Below are 21,253 nucleotides of genomic sequence, written 5' to 3'. Positions count from 1 at the left end.
TGCGAAGCGGAGATGTCCAGCCTTGGGACATCCCCCCGCCCCCGTCCCCCGCCTCTCCTGCGGCTTCGGTTTTGTAATCGACCCCTGGGGACTCCCAAGGTGTCGTGTCGCAACAGCGCCCTGTGGAGCCAGCAGTCCTGTGTGCCTGCGGACCACCTCGAGGTCCTCCCGTGGGAGAAAGGGTGACATACAAACTCCGATCCATTATCGTGGTGCGTGGTGGTGACAGTCCAGTGTATTTTCGGCCACTGAAGACACCAAGTAACTCGATAGGCGATCCCTCGATAGGCTGTGGAAACTGGCGGCACCGAGCCAAATGTGCCCCTGGTGAGGTCGGTGGGGATGCTGGTCCCCATTGTCCCTCCACGAGTGGGTCCGGCACCTCCAGGAAGAGCCGCGGCTGCCCACCGGGGCTGCTCCCCGGGCCTGGGCCGGGGGTGGTGGGCAGCTCCAGCCAAATCACCTTTCTCCCTTGGGTGGATAGGGAGCAAGAGACGGACAGAAAAGGTTTCGGAGAAATGCATAAATCGCCTCGCGATTACAACTCGCTAGCGAATACAACACGCCTTTTCCCGCAGACGAGCTCCCCATCAGGGGACTAGGGGAAAAAAAATCCCTAATACTTTTACCTTTAGAAAATTGAAAGGTCTGTGTGTGTATCTGTGTGCGTCTGTGTGTTAGTGCTGTCGCTGCCAAGCCCAGAATTTTGTTTTCTCTCCCAGCATGCGTTGATGACATCACGAAGTGCCCCTTCTTTGTGTGTCAGTGATGTCACCAAATGCAGTGTGGGGGACAATGGAATCCTGAACTCCGGGCGAGGGCGAGTGGGAAGCGGCTGCTCCTGCTGCTGGTTCAGGGCTGAGCCGGGGGAGGGAAGGGAGGACACAGCTGCTGCTTTAGGGCTGAAACAGGTGAGAGACGGGAAAGCTGCCGGGGATTCCTTTTCCTTTTACCTGGATTGGGGGGGCGAGTGGGCTTTGAGCTAGGCTTTTTTTCTTTCTTTCTTTCTTTCTTTCTTTCTTTTTTTTTTTTTTTTCTTTTTTTTTTCCCTTATTGCTTTCAAACTGAGACAGGTGAGAAGTTGCTGCTGCTGCCGGAGGGACAAAGCAGGTGAGGCAGGGGAGAAGCTTTGGGGTTGAATCAGTTGTGAGAATACCAGGAAAGCAAGCAGCCCCCGCGCCGAGCCTAATACCCTTCTGTGAGCCTTAAAAAAAGCAGCCCCGGGAGCTGCCCCTCTCCCAGCCACCTGCTTCCACCGCGTCCCCGCGGGGCTCTCGTACGGAAGCAGCAGCGGAGCCGGGGAGGGCGCCTGTCCCTCTCCCCCCCCGACACCCCTGCAGGTTACTTTTCAGAGGGTCTCCATTAAAAACTCACGTCCCTCTCCGTGTGCCCCTTTCTTTCCTCCCCGGGGGGGAGGGAGAGGGAGGGGGCCGTGGCGGCCGGGATCCCCCTCCATCCCCGGAGCTGGGGCTCCGCCGCCCGCCCCCGCCGCCCCCCGCTCCGCGCCGGGTGGCGCCCCGGCCCCGCCGCCCCCCAGCCCCGCTCGGCGGTGGGGGAGGCAGCCAGGGAAGCCATTGCCTGTTTAATAGTTGCTGTTGCAGCACTTCCGCTTCTCTCCCAGCGAGAGAGACACGAGTGGCCAGGCCCAGCCGCACCGAGGAGGAGCAGCCAGACACAAAGGGAGAGGTAGGGGGACGGGGCACCCCCCGCCGCCCTCCCCGGGGGCAGGGGCGAGGGGCAGGGCCGGCCGCGGCCCGGCGATGGGGCGGCAGCCGGCGGGGCAGGGGGGTCGCGCCCGGGGCTGTCAGGTACCGCTGTCCCCCGGCCCTGCGGGCCCGCGGCCGGGGCAGCTCGGCCGGGCCCCCTCCGGCTCTCGGCCAGCGGGGCCGGGGGAGCTCCCCGGGGGCCCGTGGCCCTGGGAGGGAGGCGGCCGTGTGTCGCCACCCCCCCCCCCCTTCGCGCCCGCGGCTGCCCCCCGAGCCCTTCTCCCGAACTCTGCCGGGGTGCCCTGCCAGCCCCCCCATCCCTCCCGACGGCTTCTCGCCCCTCTGGGGTGCGGACCTGCCCCCGGTAGCCCGCCGTGCTCGCCCTCCTCCCCCGTGCCCTCAGGGTGCCCGCATGCAGCCGGGCTGCCTCTCCCTGGCCCCCGCTGCCCCCCTCCCTGGCACCGGCCTCCCCGGGCCCTCCGCTCTCGCCCCTCGTAGGCCCTGGCTCTCCTTCCCCCCACGCCCCCCCCGGCACAGGCTCTCTGCTCCCTTCCCCCTCCTCTGGCATATGTCCCTCGGTGCAGTGGGCCTCGGTGGGTGCCACCAGTGCACCCCACTCCATGCTTAGCCCTTCTCTTGGTTTGCTCCCTTCCTGCCCGCCTCCCCTCACGGCTTCCCACACCCGATCCCACAGTCAGGGGTTATCCAGCAGGCAGGGGTTTCCCCACCACAGGTCACACATCTGCCAGGGTCTTCCCTGTGTTGCCAGTGATGCCCCACTTCCATTTTAGAACTGGCGACGGTCACCCCCCCGGCCCATCCCTTCCTGCCTCCCCCACGTGCCTCCCGGGAACCCAAGGGACCGGAGTTGTTCCATTTTTATCTCCTACACCCCTAGGCTCGATAGGGGTGGGTGGTGATGGCTCCTCTTGTGTGTGCAGTTTGGGGGAGATTAGAAAGAATTGCTTTGAGCTTCCCTGATCCTCGCAGTCTCCTCGTTCCAGTCTCCTCTCATTCCGCACTTGCTTTTTGAGAGGAAGCTTTTAAAGTCTCTTTTCCCTGCTCCTCGGTGTTACTAGTTCAGGGGAAGCTATTGCTCCTCCTGCTATGGCTGTAGGGCCTAGAGAGGAGAGGGAGACACGAGGATCCTTTAAAAGGAGCATGACCCAAACACAGAGCGAGATTGTCAGCAGCCTTTCTCTGTGTGTGTTTGTGTTCACTGTTTGTTCCCCACACCCCATGGTGTCTCCTCTCCAGGTTGGGGTGTGTGGTGGGGGGGTCGCTATGTCGGATGACGATTCGAGGGCCAGCACCAGCTCCTCCTCATCTTCATCCTCCAACCAACAGACAGAGAAAGAGACAAGCACGCCTAAGAAGAAGGAAAGCAAAGTCAGCATGAGTAAAAACTCTAAACTGCTATCTACCAGTGCCAAGAGGTGAGGCTGCAGTCAGTTTTCTCACTGATTTGTTGCATCTTCCCTTCTTCCTCATTTTATTTTGCTCTGTTCCTGTGCTGCTCCCATTCCTCATCTCTAGCCCTTGTGCTCAACCTTTCCGTTCAAAGCTCCTATTGTCTCACTTTTTTCAATGTCTCACTGCAGTGAATGCCCAACTTCGCTGCTCTCTTCTTGTCCCTCTTTCTGCTTATTCCAAATATTTTCCTGGCTTTTCTTCTTCTTCTGGGCTCTTATCCTGACCCTCAATTACTTCTGCTGTCTTTTCCTTTTTCCTTATTAGCATTTGTTATGGGAGTGGGGTAGGATTGACATTTACACCCTTTTTTTTTTTTTCTCTCCTACTGGAAGCTATATGGTCCCAAGTAAGGCATTGCATTTCAACATCGTTTCCCTCTCTTTTGGGTTGGAGTCTAGAGTGTCTTTTTTTGATTTCCAGGACTGATTTGGAGATTAATGTTAGTGAACTTTTGAGTTTGCTTGCTTTGGGGGAATGCACTCCAGTGCAAGTGGTATAATATAGCCTGAGATCTTTACCAACAAATACATTACTGTTATTTTTGTCATTTTGCTCATCACTTATATTGAATTTCCTATGTATGATTGGATGCTGACTGGAACAAATAATCTGCAGCAGGTCCACTTGTGGACATTCTGCTCTAAAATATTCTTTGCTCACAGCACAGAGTGGGTTTGGGCTTTTTTTGAGAAAAAAGTAATTTTTATTCCAAAATTCATCAGTGTAGGGAGAGACACCTGCATAGAACAGTAATTCCAGAACAGCTATGTCAGTCAGTTTTCTTCACTTGGACAGACTGTTCGAGCTACTCAGTAAAAAAAAAAAAAGTTACCCTTTCTTATTTTTTCTGTGTCACCTGAATTCAGCACCATCCTGCTCCAGGGAGCTAAGCTGACAAATGGAGGTTTTCAAGCAAACTTGCAGTACTTCAGTAAGAATAATAAACCATCTCACTGAACAGCTTTGCCAAGCAGCAGAGAGGTTGTATCAGTAGGTGTCTAAAGTGACTGGGGTTTTATGCAAATGCCCTGTCGTGGCAACTAAGTTCTCTGTGGCTTTGCAGAATTTAGGCAGTTTGGTTGTTCCAGATCTCTACTCAGCAGGTTTCCATGGTAAACTGACATAGAGGCAAGCAGTGTTTACGTGTTGTGCCCTTCACTCTTTTAAGGAGAAGATTTTAAATTGCCTCCTGTGGAAAGGCTGTGGTTCTTGTGTGTGACAAGTGGCAGGAGATGCTGGCTGAGTTTAAAGGAGAAGGAAGGCAGGCTGAGTGCTGGGTGGGGAAATCTGGAAGGGAAGCCTGAGTGACAGTAATGGGACTCCAGGGAAGAGCATGATAGCTGGTTGGGCGTTTTGTGGCAAAAGCAGCGTAAGCCCAGAATAGTCTGGGCTGGGAGGACAGGGTGTTGGCTGAGCAGAGTGGAGAGAGGGAGCGTCTGGAGTCCTAGGGAGGGGACATGGGGGTGTAGTGTGGCTCTCGAGGGTGAAGAGAAGGGAGAACTGAAGGTGGTGGGAATGTGCAGGAGCCTTGGAAATAGATATTCACCTTCCTTAACGTGTCCTTGAGAATGGCGCAGTTATTGACTCCCTCAGGGCTGTGGTTTTTTTTTCTCGGGATGGTGATGAGAAGCCGGGGGAGAGAGGACAGAGCCAATTTGGCAATGGCTGTTTCTCTCAATCCTGTAAGACAAAATTTCTTTTCAGACTGCAGTTTCCTCTTGGTGCATCACATTTGCAGAGGTTTCCCCTCACTTCCAGGCTGGTTGGCAGAGCAAAGCGGACGATCTTTTCCACTGTGTGGATGGCATCTCTGTGGGAGCACGGAGCAGTGCACCTGTCTGGGTTCAGTGCACGATGCCTGTCTGCTTCCCTGCCTGTCTCTGCAACAGGGCAGGACGCCTGTCCTGCTTGGGGGGTTTGGACTGGTTGGGGGCTGCAGCTGAGAGTGCCTCTCTCATGTACTGTGGCAAGCTCACAGTGACAGTATATCTGCAAGGAGAATGTGTTAACTGCTATCCCACACAGTGACTTACCTTTGTTTCTTCTTGATTTATTGCCACAGGATTCAGAAGGAATTGGCTGACATCACCTTAGATCCACCTCCCAACTGCAGGTGGGTGTTGTTTCCTTTCGTGAGGAGGGTGGGGGAAGGCGAGGGGCTGCAGTGTGCCAGTGTGTTGTAATTGCCCTCGGGGGCTCTGGATGGAGCACAGGAATGGCTGTTCAGGTGGCCAGCAGTACTTTTGTGAATGCTTGCATGACTTCAAATGGTTTCCAGGTGGAGGTACCTCCAGAGATTGTATATGTTTTGACCAGTTTTCTGTTTGTTTGGGGGTTTGTTTTGTTTTTTTAACAATTGCCTTTCAATGTGTTAAACTGTTTTGTGTGTGTACTGGCCTATAAGGAAGAGTGTGAAAACTTTCTCCTTGTTTGTTTTTGGTTTTGGTTTATAAATCTAATGCCTGACTGCACTAATCTTATATAAATAAGAGTCCTGCCAAGGAAGCAGAGAATGCTCTGAGGTTTTTAGCTCAGAGTTCTGTTGTGAACAGCAGCTGACAGTGGAAGACAAGTGCAAATTCGTCACTCAGTGGGTGCCCCACTGGAACATCTTAGCTGATGAAACAGAAAGCAGGGATATTCTGTTGCCCTTTATAAAGCAGCTCATTTTTAAGTGTGTTTTAGAAACTCAAATGTTTTTTTAAACAACTCACAGGTTGATTTGTTTCGTTGCATGGTGTCCCTGAACCTCTGCATTTGGAGAGAAGGCAGTAGTAGTGTAGCATCTTTGGTTATACTTGCTCATCCAGGAGCAAAGAGGTTTTCGGTCTGGTCTGTGTTTGCTGTAGTTGCCAGCGCATAACTCTGTTCCCATCTTCTTGCTATAGCTGAGGTTTGATGTCTTTTGATGTTGGTAATAGCAGAAATCAGAGAAAATTATGTTTATAAATAACTGTTTAAATTGTTCTTTTTAGTATTGAATTTCCACCCACAAATGTACATGAACCTATTGAAGATTTTTGCCACTGTTAGTCTATGGGGAGGCATTAGCACAAGAGTTAGCCTGACGGGTCCAGAGCCACCCTTTCAGTATCAGTCCCTGGGATCATAACTAATTAAAGGAGAGATTGATTGTGATGTGTGACATCTAATCTGATACTAAGAAGATTTTTGTGCTGTTGGGATGATAACCAATAAGTTTCGAAATCTCTAGCTGTGAAAATGTTGTTTTAGGGACAGTAATGACTTACCTGAATATTACAAAATTTCCAGTTCTTGGACTGGAGATGTCTGTCCCATGTGCATCCCAGCTCTGTGTCAGGATGAAGTCCACATGCTTTTCCCTACTCTTCCCACTTTAACTTGATTTTCATGGGAAAGAAATACAGCAGCACATGCCAGGCACTGTTACTTGCTTGCCCTCTAGATAACTGTGTCTGGATGGTCAAGGTGCTGGGACTTCAGACAGAACTTTGCAAGTCTGTCCAAAAGCTGTGATAGTATATGAGTATGTTAGATTGCTTCTTCTGAAGGTTTGTGTAAATTATATTAGAACCTTAATTTGTCCTTGTTTCGATTGGATTCATTCACAGGTAAAGATGAACTAGCAGCCTACTTGTCAAAACACAATATAGTTTTGTTTTTTCTTTTTTAATTACATAGACCATTGGGGATAATGTGCTTCAAGGCCCACATAGTAAGTTTGTGTTATTTCAGCCTTTACAAATATTTTTAATGGTAAAAAACAGTTTGTAGTATAAGTAGTGATGATTAATCTTCATCCATAGTGGAGTTACAAGTATTCTGCATTCATTCTGACTTCCAGATGAGTTACAGTGAAGGCTGGCAACTCCTGCAAGTAATGCATGAAACTGGTGTAGCTGTTAGTGCCTTTTAATATGTTGATAGGTAGGAAAACGTGACTGGAGGGGTTTGTTGTGTGTGTGTGACCAAAGCAGTTTTGGTATTGCTCATCTTGGGATGAAATCCACCTACTTCTGTAAATATGATGCTGAGAGCCAAGAAGAGCAGCTCTGCTTATGGCTAACAAGGCTCCAGTTGTGCAGTCAAGCACTGGGAGTTTGCCCTTGTAGCGGCTGGTTTGTAAAAAGGCAGGCAGGTGCCAATTGCCACAGCAGTGAGATGAGTTTCAGCTATTGCAGCTATGGGGAAAGTTCTCCTCTTGTGAAAAAAAGAAATAGAAATAGTCAATTTATGACTGTGAGGGGATTAAGCAAATTAGAGACTCTGGTTGCTGCATGATGTTTAAGGTTGCTCAAATTTGTTCTTGGGAAGCCTGCTAACAGGGTCACTGCTTTCCTTTATACTTCTTCCTTTTCTGTGAACATTACTGGCATACTGGGAAGGAGGTATTAAATACATAGTTTGAGAACTTAGTTTCAGTTTCCTGCCTTTATGACTCTGCTTATTCTAACCTTGCCTCTGACCTCCTGCCCCTCATATCTCTGCTGCCTTTGTGCCTCTACAGACTTTTCTCAGATGTCACTGGAGGAGAGGCCAGTCCTCTCCTTTTAGGCATCTTGCTCTCTCCTGCAAGTTTAATCTTAGAACTTACATATTCAGGGCATTATGTATGATGCCACGTACTACTCGTTATGCTGTCAGTTTTAGGGGTTGCCAAAGCCTCAAGTCAAGTTTGAAAATGTTTGTCCAAAACCGTATCCTGTGTTATACTGGAAGTATCATAATCTTTTTTTCTTTTTCTGACATCTGTGCTTACACCACACCCCCCACGCCCCCCATGTTGGTATTTTTCCCTGTTCTATGCCCAGTATTTGATAGAAGTTCATGGTTGGCTGTGCTTTAATTTTGAGCCTTGCTGCAAAATACTGTTCTTCTTTCAGTCTTACTGCAGTAATGAGAGCTCAAGATATTTAACACATCCCAGAGCAGCTCTGCATATTGAAAGACAAAGGTTCCAGTTGTGAATGATTTTTAGTAAGAACTATTTTACCACATCTTACATGAGGTATTTTTCTTCTCATAAAATATGGCATACAAGATGCAATTACAAATAATGACAACCATTTGACATTTCAAACAAAATAGCTTAAAAATAAATGTTTCGTTTTTATTTTTGTAGCTTTCAGTGACTGTATTTTCATGTATGTAACCCACATATCATCTGTTTAAAAAACAAAAACCAAAAAACCCAAACCCCAAGCACACTCAACACCCTGTGATTGAGCAGCTGTGTGGTTTTTACACATATGTGGGTAATATGAGGGGAAGTTTGTTCCAGAACTTCCTCTCTCCTCAGTACTTTCCTTGCTTCTGGTTTTTCCATAGCTGTGTCACCCGAAAGCTTAGCTGGGCTTGTGTCTCACTGACTGCTTCATTTCTCATAGTCCCTTTGTGCTTGTCTCTTTTTCCTCAGGCTGTGATTTTGATTTTCACAGGCTAGTGCAGTTAGTTGCGCAGAGGTGCAGAATATGTGCACGGAAACAGTCTCTTTTTGGCCTGCATTCAAAAGCTAGATTTTAGGACTTGAAAGCATTTTCTAAAAAGATATATTTAATACATGTCACAAATTTGTGGGTTCCTGCTGGGAGCAATGCTGTCCTCATTAGTGTCCTAGTGTAATGTATGTTTGGCAGCTACTGCTGAGTGGATTTTAGTCATCTTCATTGTTTTTGGTAGGCCAGTACTCCGGAAGTCTTTAATTTCTGCAAGATGATTTGACTCCCAATATTAATACTGAGTTATGAAAGTTAAATGTGGCTTTCAAGTTCAAAAGGTGGTTAATGTGAATTGGAGAATGACTGTTCAGACCTAAAGTGTTTTAAATTGTTTAAGAGTGTATCTGTGATCTCTTCTCCTACTTTGTTTTATATCAGAGTTTAATTCCTGTTTTAGAACTCAAAGAAGATAACTAGGAACTCCTTACTTTTGGTCTTTTGTATATGCTGGTGACAGAGGAGGTGTCATGCCTTTGCTTTGGGTCTGCAGATGGTTCTGTCTTGCTGTGTAGGCAATCCTGACTTTTGTTTGCTGGTAACACTTATGAGTGTTGTGCAGAATCTTTCCTTCTGTCTCTGTGATGAAGTGTCCAAAGCTTTAAGAGAAGTTAATTAAAGCTTTAAGTACTCTTTATTCGCTCTGTGTCATTTATTCAACCTCTGTATCTAAGCATCTCTTGATGGTAGATCTGCTTATTGATGTGAGCTTACAGAACAAGTGTTTTTCCCTGGTCTTAGGGGTGGGGAGTTACAGCACACAAAAAACAAGTGACTTGTCCAAGGTCATGCAGGAAGTCTCTGGCAAAGTGGAGAAATGAATGTAAATCTCTTTTGTTTCAAGCTAACTTGCAGCTGAGCTGTTCTGCTGGAACTGTGTACATCAGTTGCATTATGAGCAGGGCTTTGAATTTGTGCTTTATTGGGTGTCTGGTATTGACTATATGTAAGCATGGTAATTTAGTGTTATTTTTCCCATCTGTGTAGAGGGACCAAAATGGATATTAACTAGAATTAATGTTTTTTAATCTATCTTAGCCAAACTGAAACAAGTTTTTCTCCACATGGCTCATTTAAGTCCATATAGGCAAGACCAGCTGTTGTTTAAGCAAAAATAATTTTCAAACCTTTGCTGAAGGAGGCATTTTCCTGCAAGGCTTACCATTGCTTCAGAGTAAAATGCTATCACAAATTCATTATTTAAATAATAATAAAATACAGTTGTGTTTCTTGGCGCCTTCAGCCCAGTTTTTGTAAATTTGCAGAATAAGGACCAGATCTCCTTGAGAGTCCTGTGAAAGTTAACTGTCAGCACTTAATAAATATATGTCTCAGTGAAGATGGTGGGAGAAGTGCTCTCCGTTATAACACATGGAATATTAATAGTTTTCAAAACTTTGCAGTGTGGAATTAAGATTTCTTGGCTTTAGAGAAGTCTGCATAAAATGTGTGGCTCAAAGGCAGTTTTGAACTCAACAGCTTCATATTATAATTTTCATCTACATACCATGCAAGTCTGGCATTTGTCTTGCTTATTTTTTTTAATGGTGCTTGTAATTTTTTGCAAATTTTTTTTCAATACTTTGAACTCCAATAATGCTTTAGATGCTTTTGCTTTTAAATGTAGTATATTATCTAAGGATGGGTTGTTGCTGTTAAACTCTAATATCAGTGTTGTTTTTGTTATTTTCATGTGTGAAATAGCCCTTTTTGAACACAGTCATATTCTATAGCATAAGCTTTCTTACCTTTTCTAACTAACAAACTTAATTTCATTATGACTTTTTTCCTTAATTTGCACAGGCAGATTATTAGGTCAGGAATGACACAAATGTCAGCTTTTGCTTCATTGTAGGAGTAAAAAATTATCACCTTTAAGGAAGGTGAAATTCTCAGCTTACGAAAGTGGTTTTAGAACTCTTTTTTCTTTTTGCCATTGTGTTGGAAATGTGAGTGTTTTCTGTAAGAAGTTTACAGACGTAGGATAGAAAGGACCTTCATAATTAGTGCCGTGTGTAGTTGAAAAATATCTTTTGTCATATAAACTACCAGTGGTTCTCCTTGCTTTGTTTGACACACGATCCCTGGAGAAATAACTCTTCCTTTTGAAATGGTGTATTAACTAATTTAGAGATCCTCTGCAGCTGTGTATGGTCTAGCTTGCAAACCATAAAAATAATACATTTCTACACTGGCTGAATTTAAGTATGTGGAGGTAGCAGCTCCTGCAGGCGAAGTCCTCTGCCCAATGTACTCAGAAAAAGGCTGCACAGGAGCAGTTTCTTTGCTGAGGATCGATTTGTTAATATTAACGAATAATTAAGAATTAACTTTTCTGAAGCCACTTCTGTTTTTATTTTAACTGTCAGAAATGTTTTGATGACCAGGCTGTTTGGATGCTGTGGCAGGAGCTGGCTGATGCTGTGGTAGATTTTGCTTGGCATGTCCTGGCTCGGTAATTCCCAAATGAGCTGCATTCTGTGCTCTTGCATGCCAAACATGGAAACGATGAATCTTGAACGCGGCTATGAAATTGTATCATGGCTAAGAACAAAGAGGATTGAAATCCCTTCTGTGCACACACTCTTGTATACCACTTAATTTTATTATTTGACTTTCAGTTTTGCTGCCCTTGGAGGGCACTGTGCAACTGTTTATGATGCTGCATATATGTCTTATCTGACGAATTCTTATATTTCCTCTTGGCTACACAGTCTTGTTTGGTTTTTCACTTGTATTCCAGTGCTGTTTGTCTAGATTTTTATATTGGATATGTGTATAGCAGCAGTTTGCATGTCTGGTTTTGTTTTAAGAAACATACACTGTACGTGTGTAATACTTCATAGACATAATTGGGAAATGATGTATGTGCACTGTTTATACTTCAGGGCTTGAATCTATCTTGCCTTTTTATATGAAGACAAAATTACCCCTGGGTAACTGGCTTGTCTAGGGGATTGAGGAGGATGGGTTTGTGTTTGAAGATTTCAACAAGAGCAGGTTGCCAGAGCCTTGTGGTTTCAGAATGGGTGGTTTTGAGAGCCGGTGTCATTGCGTCTGGCAGATGTTCGCTTTGGTCCCGCGCTTGGCGGGGCTGTGCTGGGGATGGAAACGGAGCTCACCTGCACATCAGTGGGTTAAGGTTATCCGTGAGTTTGTGCATAGTGAAACTTCTACAGCCTCTGCCTGCACTCTTCTCTAATTGTACATGACAGACCAGCCTTCCATGCAGCACCCTTTCAGAAGCATTTAATGTACTAAAAAAAGGATACCATTTTATGTGAATGGGTTAAGAGGTTACTGCACACCTGTGCAGACACACACCACACTCAGAGTTAAGGGCTATGCTCTCTCAACAAAACGAAGTGCTTCAAACTAAGTTAAATTAATGATGCAATTTAGTCATTATAAGTAGAATCTTGCCAATCTGTACATTTATTTGAATGAAATAAATTTATACTTATTTTTCCCTCTGAGGCTTAACAGTGGAGGTCTAAATACTCACTTCATTATATTACAAAACCGAGGAGAGAACATGTATTGTCAAGTACTATAAATAAACTACAACTGTCAAAATAAGCACTGTGCACTCAGGAATTCAGAGGGGTTTTCTTGTTTCTCTTGCCAGTTTGCAGATTTCAGCAACATGCAATTAAAATTCCAAGGCATTTGTGGAAAGTGTAATGGTTGCAACCATGCATTTAATACATATTTTCTGTGTGTAAGGGACTAATTGACATTACAAGGAGATGTTGCAGAGCTGTATCCTTAAGTTCAATATCCAATTTGCAGTGTTCTTTATTAACCTGGACTCTGGGGGAAGGAAGCTGGGGGAGAGAAGGAGAGTGGGGCATGCAGACTGTAGCTCGGAACAGATAAGGGGGTTTGAATCTCCCCACTCCCTCCAGTCTCTTCCATAATTTCACAACTGAATATATGGGTCAGGTGAGATGAAATTGAGCTGTTTTGAGAACTGGGTCCGGGCCAAGTTTTGGCAGTTCATTTGTTTAAGAGAAAATACAAAGTAATTGGATTAAAGAGGCTGTGCGATTAATGATGTAGAGTCCTTTGCTTAGATTTGTTAGATTTCTTTGCTTCTGTGTTTCTGTGAATGAGTGTAGAATTTAGGTCTCAATTCCTCCAGGAGCTTTAACTTAGAGTCAAAAGTGAGTGTGGACCTAATCAGATAACTATGTTAGATGTGTTTTGTACTTTACATCAGCGTAAAAGACTTTAAAAAGATTGCTCATTTCTCCCTCTGGAGCTACTGGACTTGCTGGAAACACAGAGACTCTTGATCTGGTACTGAGAATTGTAAAGGCAAAATGGGGAGGAGCTTTCTGGAGCATGTGGACTACTAATATTTAATGCTTTTTCTGCTGTGAGAATCTGAGCAATACATTTTGGCCAGCATGCTAATCCCAGTGTCTTCCTCGGAAAGATCAGGAGAGGGGTCTTGGTATGCTTTCTTTGGATGCTTAGGATCATACAAGAGTTGTACACAGGAGTGAAAAGACCCCCAAACATTAAAAATTAATTCTGAAATCAAAAGTGTTTTTTCACAATAGGTGAATTCTAAGAGCTTTGTCAGATTTTTTTGAGACAGTGGTTGTTCTACAAGGAAAACTGCCAGGGTAACTGTCTCAAAGGTTTTAGATGCAGTTTGAATATCTTCACTGACATTTTAAGGTGCTAATTTAGATTACGAAGGTTATGGATTGTCATATGTTTGCAGTTTTCTAGTGGACAACTTCTAAAAAGTTTCAGTGTGTTATTTTATATTCTGAACAAGTGTAGCTGCTCTGAGAAGTGGCCTATAAATGGTGGAGAAAGTGCAATTTACTTCATTAAAGCCGTGTTTAGCTGCTGCAGATGGTTTTGAAAGATTGCTAAAATGTACACAGTTGTAATAATACTGTTTTAAAGTAATTAGATCAATACTATACTATACCACAAAAGGTCATTTTATCAGAAGTTTCTGATCAATCAGATTGTTGTAATACTGTATGTACACAGTGTTCTCTATATGTCTTAGTAACCTTTTTAAAAGAGGTAAATTAGGTGATGCAGACAAGCCTTTAGAGTCCTTGTCTTCCTTATAAGTTATTTATCAACACGAATTGTCTAGCTTTCTTTTTGCTGGGATAATTCTTAATTTGAGATTCTCATCATATTTTGTAGTGCTTTGAGTTCTGGTAAAAGTATTTATGCCTCCTTACACTTGGGTGACTGTGGGAGAGAGAAAAGACTGAAGGCTTTAAATAGCTATGCTACGTCTCGAAATATCATGATTCTCACTGAGTTCTCCGTTGCATTAAAGTTGTGGTGATGCTTTCCTTCCAACTTTAAATTGAATTTTAACAGCACCCTTGTAACCTAGGAAATCGGGCAGAAAGGTGTACAGTAGTGACAAGAGTGACCTAGGAGATCTGAGTTTTGAATGTAACAAGTGCCAGGCCTTCAGCTGCTTGTCTTTCAGCTGCATCCCAGGGTTGAAATCTCTAGTGAAATCTTAATGTTTTCTTTAGAATAGCATCTTTCCAATTTTTCCATCCCCTCACTCCTCTTGTGAGGTTAATCAGATTGCAGGTATTGGTAAGACTGGGAGATGACTGAGTTGCAGATGAGGAACAGAAAAGGACATAAAACCACTCAAGGCAGCAAGATTGTACAAGGCATTAACAGAGACTACAAGGGACACCAAAGAGAGGTGGCCCGTCAGGGTGACTGCGGTGATTTTGCACTGGTTGCTGGAACAGTTGCAGCCAAGTTGGAAGTAGAGACAAGACTGATGTTTTTTCTGCTCCAGCAATTTAGCTCTGCTTCCTGCTCCTTACATTGTAAGGAACAGAAGACAAAGGGCATCCTCCTCTTGATGCACAGGGAGGACCATCCATGGGCCACCCTCTTCCTGGGCATGAGTAGATTTTTTGAAACAGGAAACCATACAAGCTGAAACAATAGTTTTTCTGTGGTGATTGTTTTGCACCCCCACTTGGGAGATAAAATATTGATTTAGTAATAAAGCGAATGCACTTACATGATCTTGTAGTGGGAACAACATACTATACCTTAAAGAATATGTTTAACAGGTGCCCCGCTGTATCTTTGCAGACCTCCTGGAAATGATGCTTGAATCGCATGTGATTCTTGAGCCATGTCCTCATAGAAGCACATCAGTGAGGTGTGAGGAGTGGGAAAAAAACTGGAGAAGTGATAGCAAGCAAAGAAGCAGAGGGAGTGAAAGGCAGGCAGAGAAATGGAGAAAGCGGGCAGAAAATGGGGAGAGAAACAAGTGAAACAGTCAATCCCAATCAAATAGACTAGTATTAAAGATAGGGAGTTGCAAATTAATTTTGTTGAAGGCCCTGTGAATCTGAATCTCCCAAAGGAGCACACCTTGTTTTTGTAGCAACTGGAAGAGAGATATGGCAAAAGTTGTTATTCAGTAAATTCCATAGAACTGGAAACACTTTTTCACTGAAACTGTTGAAAGATCATTTTAGAACAGATAATGTCCTTCTATCCAGTAGGCAGTGAGGTTCTGGAAACTCTTCTGCAGGAGGTTGTGGAGGCAGATAGTATCAGCATGTTCAAAGGTGGGTTGAACAAATCATGAGCAACAGGTCCATAAACAGATACATAGAGAAAAGTCAGGCATGTACCCTTTAGCACCCCTAATCCAGTGGCTGTGGATTCTGAGGGAGTACAAAGGGAATGGACTACAGAGTGTTCACCGTCACCTCTTCTGAGGAGCAGGCTCTTACCACTGCCAGGAGTAGGGTGCTGAGTTAAATGACCCCAAATAGTCTTTTTATGTTCTATGTGGAATACCCACAAAATGACCTCCTTCCCCCACCCCATTGTCCTTCATTCCACTCCATTAACTTCAGGCTCTTTTCTATTTCCTTGTTCCAATTGACATGGCTTTTAACCACAGAAAATGTTCAACTTCTGCCCTTCTTGCCTCTCTTCTTTTTATGCTTTGCCATTTAAAGCAAGCTCTTGTTTCCTGTCACTCAGCCACTTCTCCTTGCTTTCGTGAAGGATTAACCTTCATGCATTTGTGTTGCTGAATTTAGACTATAAACTTTTCAGAGTAAAGCACTTCTTTAATTTTTGTTGGTGTTGGCAAAGTGGTATGTAAATTTCCATCTGTGTTTAATGTTCTTTATTTAAAAAGGTTTAGTCTTTGGGCTTGTAAGTGTCACCCTATCCTTCCTTCCCCCAAAAACGTTCTGCTTATGGTGCAAAATAGTCCTTTTCCCCCTTATCTGATAGAAGTGAATAAGTGAGTTGTTTTATTCAGCAGCTGTTGTATTATCTTGAATATGTGATTTGGTTATTTTCCAGTTTTATGCACACCAAGGTTATCACAGCTGTTACTTTGTGATACTACTACTTTGTTATAGGATAGTGTATTTTGAGATATATTAGTGTTGGGGCTTTTTTCTTCCTGGATAGTCGCAGAGAAATAATGAAGCTGTCCAACAGCTAATCTCCTTCTTTCGTGTCTTTGTGCTCCTACTTCACCTTTCACCTCAATATCTAGGAGGACTGTAACTATTTGTTAGGGAAATATGAGTTAAAATGCATAGCTATTACATGTGTTGAGACATTCCAGTTTCAAGTACTTAGCAGTCAGTGTGTGTACTCTTAATGACTATAAATATTATGTTACATATGAGGTTTTGTAATGTATCAGGTATGTGTTGTACATTGTTTTTCCCACAAAAAAACGCCAATTTTCTAATCCCACGGACTGTGCAGTCTCTACTTTCTGCATTGCATTTCAAGGATTTTGCCTTGTATTTCATAGAAGAGTCTTATTTAAGAGGAGGTGTAAAGTCCAGACAAATAATTTAGCATTGGGATTGTTCAGGTGCACATTTCACTGCATGCTGAGTAGCACAGAATTAGCCATTTAGGACATATTTATGGACTAGTACTGGATTTTGCCAGGAAAGACTGAAAAGTAGGGATTGGATAGCAGAGGTTTGTGAGGTGCACCTTGCAGGAGGGATACAGCAAGGGGTCCAGCTGGAAGTGGTACAGCAGAGTGAAGGGCTGTGGGTAAATGAAGATGTGCCATGGCCTCTTTCATGGCTGGCTGAACAGCTGGGTGAGATTTTTTTAGTGATTCACAGCTGGACTTAGAGAGGTAAGGGTGGAGTGCTGATTTAGCTTTGGATCTGGAAAGGAGAGCTATCTTTTACCTACTGAAGTCTATTCTGTTTGCAACAGCCTTCCCTGATTCTGAACAAATGAGGAAAAAGAAGATGGAGCTGGAGTTGATGGCTGAACTATGACATACTAGGAAAGAGTGAAAATATAGGGGAGGATTAGATGTAACTCTTAAAATCAGGGAACAAGAGAGAAAAAATGTATATTGCCAGATCCCTTTCCACTAGTAAATCTTACAGTCTCTTGCAGAGACTCTGGGCAATCTCTATACTTCTTTTCTAGGTTTTCCTTTCCTTCATTATAATCTAATGTGTTCCAAGTCACCAGTGTGGTGTAAGTTCTGGAAGAAAGAGCTAGAGTGTCTGTTCTGGCCCATGGAGCAGAGCCTCTTTGTGCAGGCCATCTCAGCCTTGTAAAGAACAGCACCAGTGTCTCCTGCCTCCTTATCCTTCTGACCTGAGCATGTTTTGGTCCTTTCTCTTTCCTGATGGCTGCACTGATCCTTCAGCAGTAACCCATAACATCAATCAAAGTCTGCAGCCCATGCCTACAGGGAACTGAGGAGGCAAAGTTGTCCTGTTGACAGAAAGAAAATGTGTATTAGGAATTAAAAAATAAGCAGACATGACCATTCTTTTTTTTATTAATTTACTTGGCAAATGAAGTAGCAGTGTGTGTATATACAGATTATTTTTTAAAATTGCCAAAGTATCTGGTCATGAATCAGAGTAGCTTGATGAAAGGGGAAGAGGAAAGTGTTTTTAAAGTACTTAAATGGGCAAATGGGATAGTCTTGAGTTGCAAGGTAATATAGAAATTGAAATTTATCATCTTTCTTTATGTAATGCTCTTTGGTCATTGGAAAAGTATTTTATTAGCTTGAAAGGTTTGTAGTGAATAGGATACATCTAAACTTCACTTGGGAGTTATGAGGACATTTGACTGTGTGGAAGGTGAGCCTGTATGAGCATTACACAGCAGACAACTGCATGCCAGGCAAATGAAAATCACTTTGGTCAGTATTGTTACTAATCCTCCTCTCATGTACATTGAATGTCACACCTGGAAAGTCGTTTAGTTGCTGTTTTAGCAAATTATTTCTTTTCAGAGGGAGAATCTCATTTTTTTAGATATTAAAATAATAGAACTATAATGTTTGCTTAGATTGGCTTTCCTGTAAGATAATGTGTCATATCCTAATGACACACTAAGTCCAGTGTTAAATTTCAGTCCTTGCTGGAGACAGTGAATGAACTGTGTCCAGAAATAAGTGGGTTTGCATGGCCCTGCTTATATTACTAGAGTTCAAGGTCACTTGAACAGTTTGTAGAGTTATGTTCAATGTGTATTATTTACCCATTTTTTTTCTTTAAAGTGCCAAACTGTTTACTGAACTGTGTGAGCACTTCACTGTTTTACATATAAGCAACGATTTTCTCAGCTGGTTATGCACAGAGGGTAAGCATTTTTGTTGTCCTTTATTTATTTATTAATTATGCTGAGACAACTGGATGGATAGAAGCATTCTTGCCTTTGGCATCTGAAGGAAAGATCTCTATTTTTGTTTAGTGTGCAAAAAAGGGTTATTTTCTAGTAAGGGTTATATAATATAATTATGAAGTTATCCTCTCTTCCGGAGGGTCATATATGTGATCTCTGGTCACTACAGAGAAACTCACACGTTAGACCTTTCTGTCTCTTTGGACCCATTACTTGTTGGACATAATGGTCCTTCTAAAATTGCTCTAATTGTTCCAAAGAGATCATTTGTGCTTACCCCATTATTGCCATTTGATGCTGCCTCCCAAAAGTCCATGGTATATTACGTTTTTATTGTTATGTAAAGCAGCTGTAAAACAAACTGTGGTTGTCTAAGTGTATTTGAAATCTTTGCTATTGGCTACTTTATTTTTTCCCTTTATGTCTCTAACTCCTATATTTATAGTTTTGCCACCACAGGGAGCTAATGAAAAGCAAACATATAGACTGTTTAAAACAAAAGGTAATGCTGCGCACAGATTCACATTGCTTCCTTACTCATATTTGTTATTCTGTTTCTCAGTATAAGAAAAGATAGGAAGGACATGCTGTGCTGGACTATTTTTTGGTGGGAGGATTGGGGATTTTCTTTGCATTGCTTTTGCTGTTAAAGTCCTCTGATTTTAGAAGACTTCAGGAGTTGTAGACCTAGTGGCCATACAACAGACAAAGAAGATAAATGTTGTGCAGTAAGACATTGATCTGGATGAGAGGTGGTCTGTTTAGCTCCTTTTCTTTAATACTTGCATGCCTGTGGGCAGTCAGGCCCATGTGCATCCTTAGCACACTCGCAGGGTTATGAAAGGTGATTTCTCTTGTGTGTTCAGGTTTCTCTTTACAAGCAGTACTGAAGAAAACAAGGGCTTAAATTATCCTATATTTTTGATTCTTTCTGTGTGTCTTTAAGTATGCAGTAGACCACTATGTCTCGTAGGAGTAAAATGACAAGATGGATACATTTAAGAGTCTGACTTTCCACAAAAGCTGTTTCCAGTAAGAGTACCCATTGAGATGATGAGTCTCTTGATCATTCTTTGCCCCAGTGGGAAAAGTGTGTGAAACCAGCACAACAGCCACTGGGTAACCTCTCTCACCATTTCTAATCCATGCTGGTGACAGCTGCTAAGACATTTTTAATAGGTAGACCTTTTCTTGGTTTAAGCCCTTCTTCTGCTTTAATTGGAGCTTGCACATCTTAGATCTTGCTTTCCAGTCTTTTCAGAAATATACCTGAACTCAGCTGACACTGAACCAGAGCTGCCTTCCCTCCATAAACTGGGCTGGGGAGACATACCTACTTGGCTGGGGTCTATTCTACATGGACTAAAGGAACAGAAACTCTAAAGATTAAAAGATGCTCAGGAGGGGAACATGTACTTGGATTTTGCCTGCAGTTAAAAGTAAATTCCTTACAGTAAGGCTCTAAATGGTGCCTCTCAATATGTGTTTTGCAGTAGTTGAATTGTTCAAGACTGAACCACTACCAGACTTCAACTTTGAAATGATGAAGTAGATTTTAGCTTGATTTTTATTTTGCCCGCCATTTCATTTTGCAAATTATGGGGTAATTCATAGTAATTTGCACATTTTAAAACTGTTAGATACTATCTAGGACAACAGCTCTAGGGTAACAGTGTTGAATCAGATCTGCTTTTTGTCAGCAGTGTGTTTAAAGCATGTATGTGTGTGCAAACACATATTTTGCATTCACTTACCACAGTGCAGTTGAAGTTTTGAGAAAGTATAGAAGTGTGTGGCTTTTTTTTTTTCTTTACTTTTTCTCTCCTAAATGTGCAGAAGTAGCTGTGTGGAAAAGAATAACTACAAGATCAAGTTTCTTTTTCTTCAGCATTTAATTTCACTTGAGAAGTGAACAGAGTATGTGTTTTCATAAACTGCAAACATTGCATCACCCAGGAGAAGAAGCACACGTAGGAAAGTCTCTTAGGGGTGTGCAAAACAGACTCCAAGGATAACACTGACTTGCCAGTTAATACCAGTAGTCTAAAGGGTAAAGTCAAACTTCTTTTTGTGACTGAGAGGGGATCAGTGCTGCCATGGTGTATATTCTTGCCATTATTTTGTAGCAAAAATGATAATACCATTCTAGATCTGCTGCAATGGAGTGCCTGTAAGAGTGTGTGTGTTCACATGTCACTGAACAGAGTGAGTACAGCTATGGAGGTGTACAGTTTGTGTACTCCAATTTTATATATGAAATAGTGTCTGTATGAACAGAACTAGATACAACGGAACCATTATCACACAAGTTGTTAAAAGATGTGTGACGTTTTTAGAAAATTCAATGTGAATGTTGTCACATTCAATCGGGACACCTCATTTTGTATATCACCCATCTGGGTTTCCTTTCTGTGTCTGATCCTCTCATCGAGTAAGAACTAATTGTGCTCTTGTGCCCTTGGCTAATCATAGCAGACTAGTGGCTTTCTTCTAGTCTTTGGAGTATTTTGTCTTGAAACAATGAACTTCCTAACTGTATGAGAGCACTTTATTTATTTATTATCTGTTTCACTGTTGAAAATAGACCTTTAAAAAACATCTGATCCAAATGATATGTATTGTCAACAACAGTTTCTCTGCTCCAGAAATTTACTTTCAAGTCCTCAAAGCTGGGCAATATAGGTGAGGCCTTTTCACATATATCAAATGTATGCTAATGAATTTGGTGCAAAGATCAAGGATCCCATCATTCTGCAGAATGAAGCATTGAAGTGTGTATTTTTCCTCAACTGAAGTGCTGTTTCCATTAAAATAAATGAGGAAAGTTGGAATTGGGTATAGTAAGATGCAGTGCAGGCTCATAGTGGATCTAAGGGTAGGCAACTTTTGTATTTAGAGATCAATCCTGTAGCT

General features: G+C 43.1%; 1 protein-coding gene across 7 annotated transcripts in view; it reads left to right on the top strand.

The window, feature by feature from the left end:
- The first annotated feature begins 716 nt into the window (after positions 1 to 716).
- LOC134556709 (ubiquitin-conjugating enzyme E2 E1) overlaps positions 717 to 21,253 on the top strand; it is a 45,309-nt gene continuing 24,772 nt past the window's right edge. The window contains exons 1-5 of one of the 7 annotated variants that reach the window (XM_063408990.1): positions 717 to 911; positions 1,074 to 1,110; positions 1,622 to 1,686; positions 3,054 to 3,142; positions 5,242 to 5,292. In XM_063408990.1, the coding sequence (XP_063265060.1) occupies positions 732 to 911; positions 1,074 to 1,110; positions 1,622 to 1,686; positions 3,054 to 3,142; positions 5,242 to 5,292 (422 nt within the window). In that variant the 5' untranslated portion in view covers positions 717 to 731. Of the gene's footprint in view, positions 912 to 1,069; positions 1,111 to 1,589; positions 1,687 to 2,963; positions 3,143 to 5,241; positions 5,293 to 21,253 lie in introns of those variants that run through there. The other 6 variants (XM_063408962.1, XM_063408980.1, XM_063408971.1 and 3 more) reach the window with 6 other exon arrangements.

Source organism: Prinia subflava, chromosome 1, assembly GCF_021018805.1.
Source record: "Prinia subflava isolate CZ2003 ecotype Zambia chromosome 1, Cam_Psub_1.2, whole genome shotgun sequence".
NCBI classification, from domain to species: domain Eukaryota; kingdom Metazoa; phylum Chordata; class Aves; order Passeriformes; family Cisticolidae; genus Prinia; species Prinia subflava.
The sequence above is the reverse complement of the archived record's forward strand: the minus strand, read 5'-3'. Positions and strand labels throughout refer to the sequence as shown.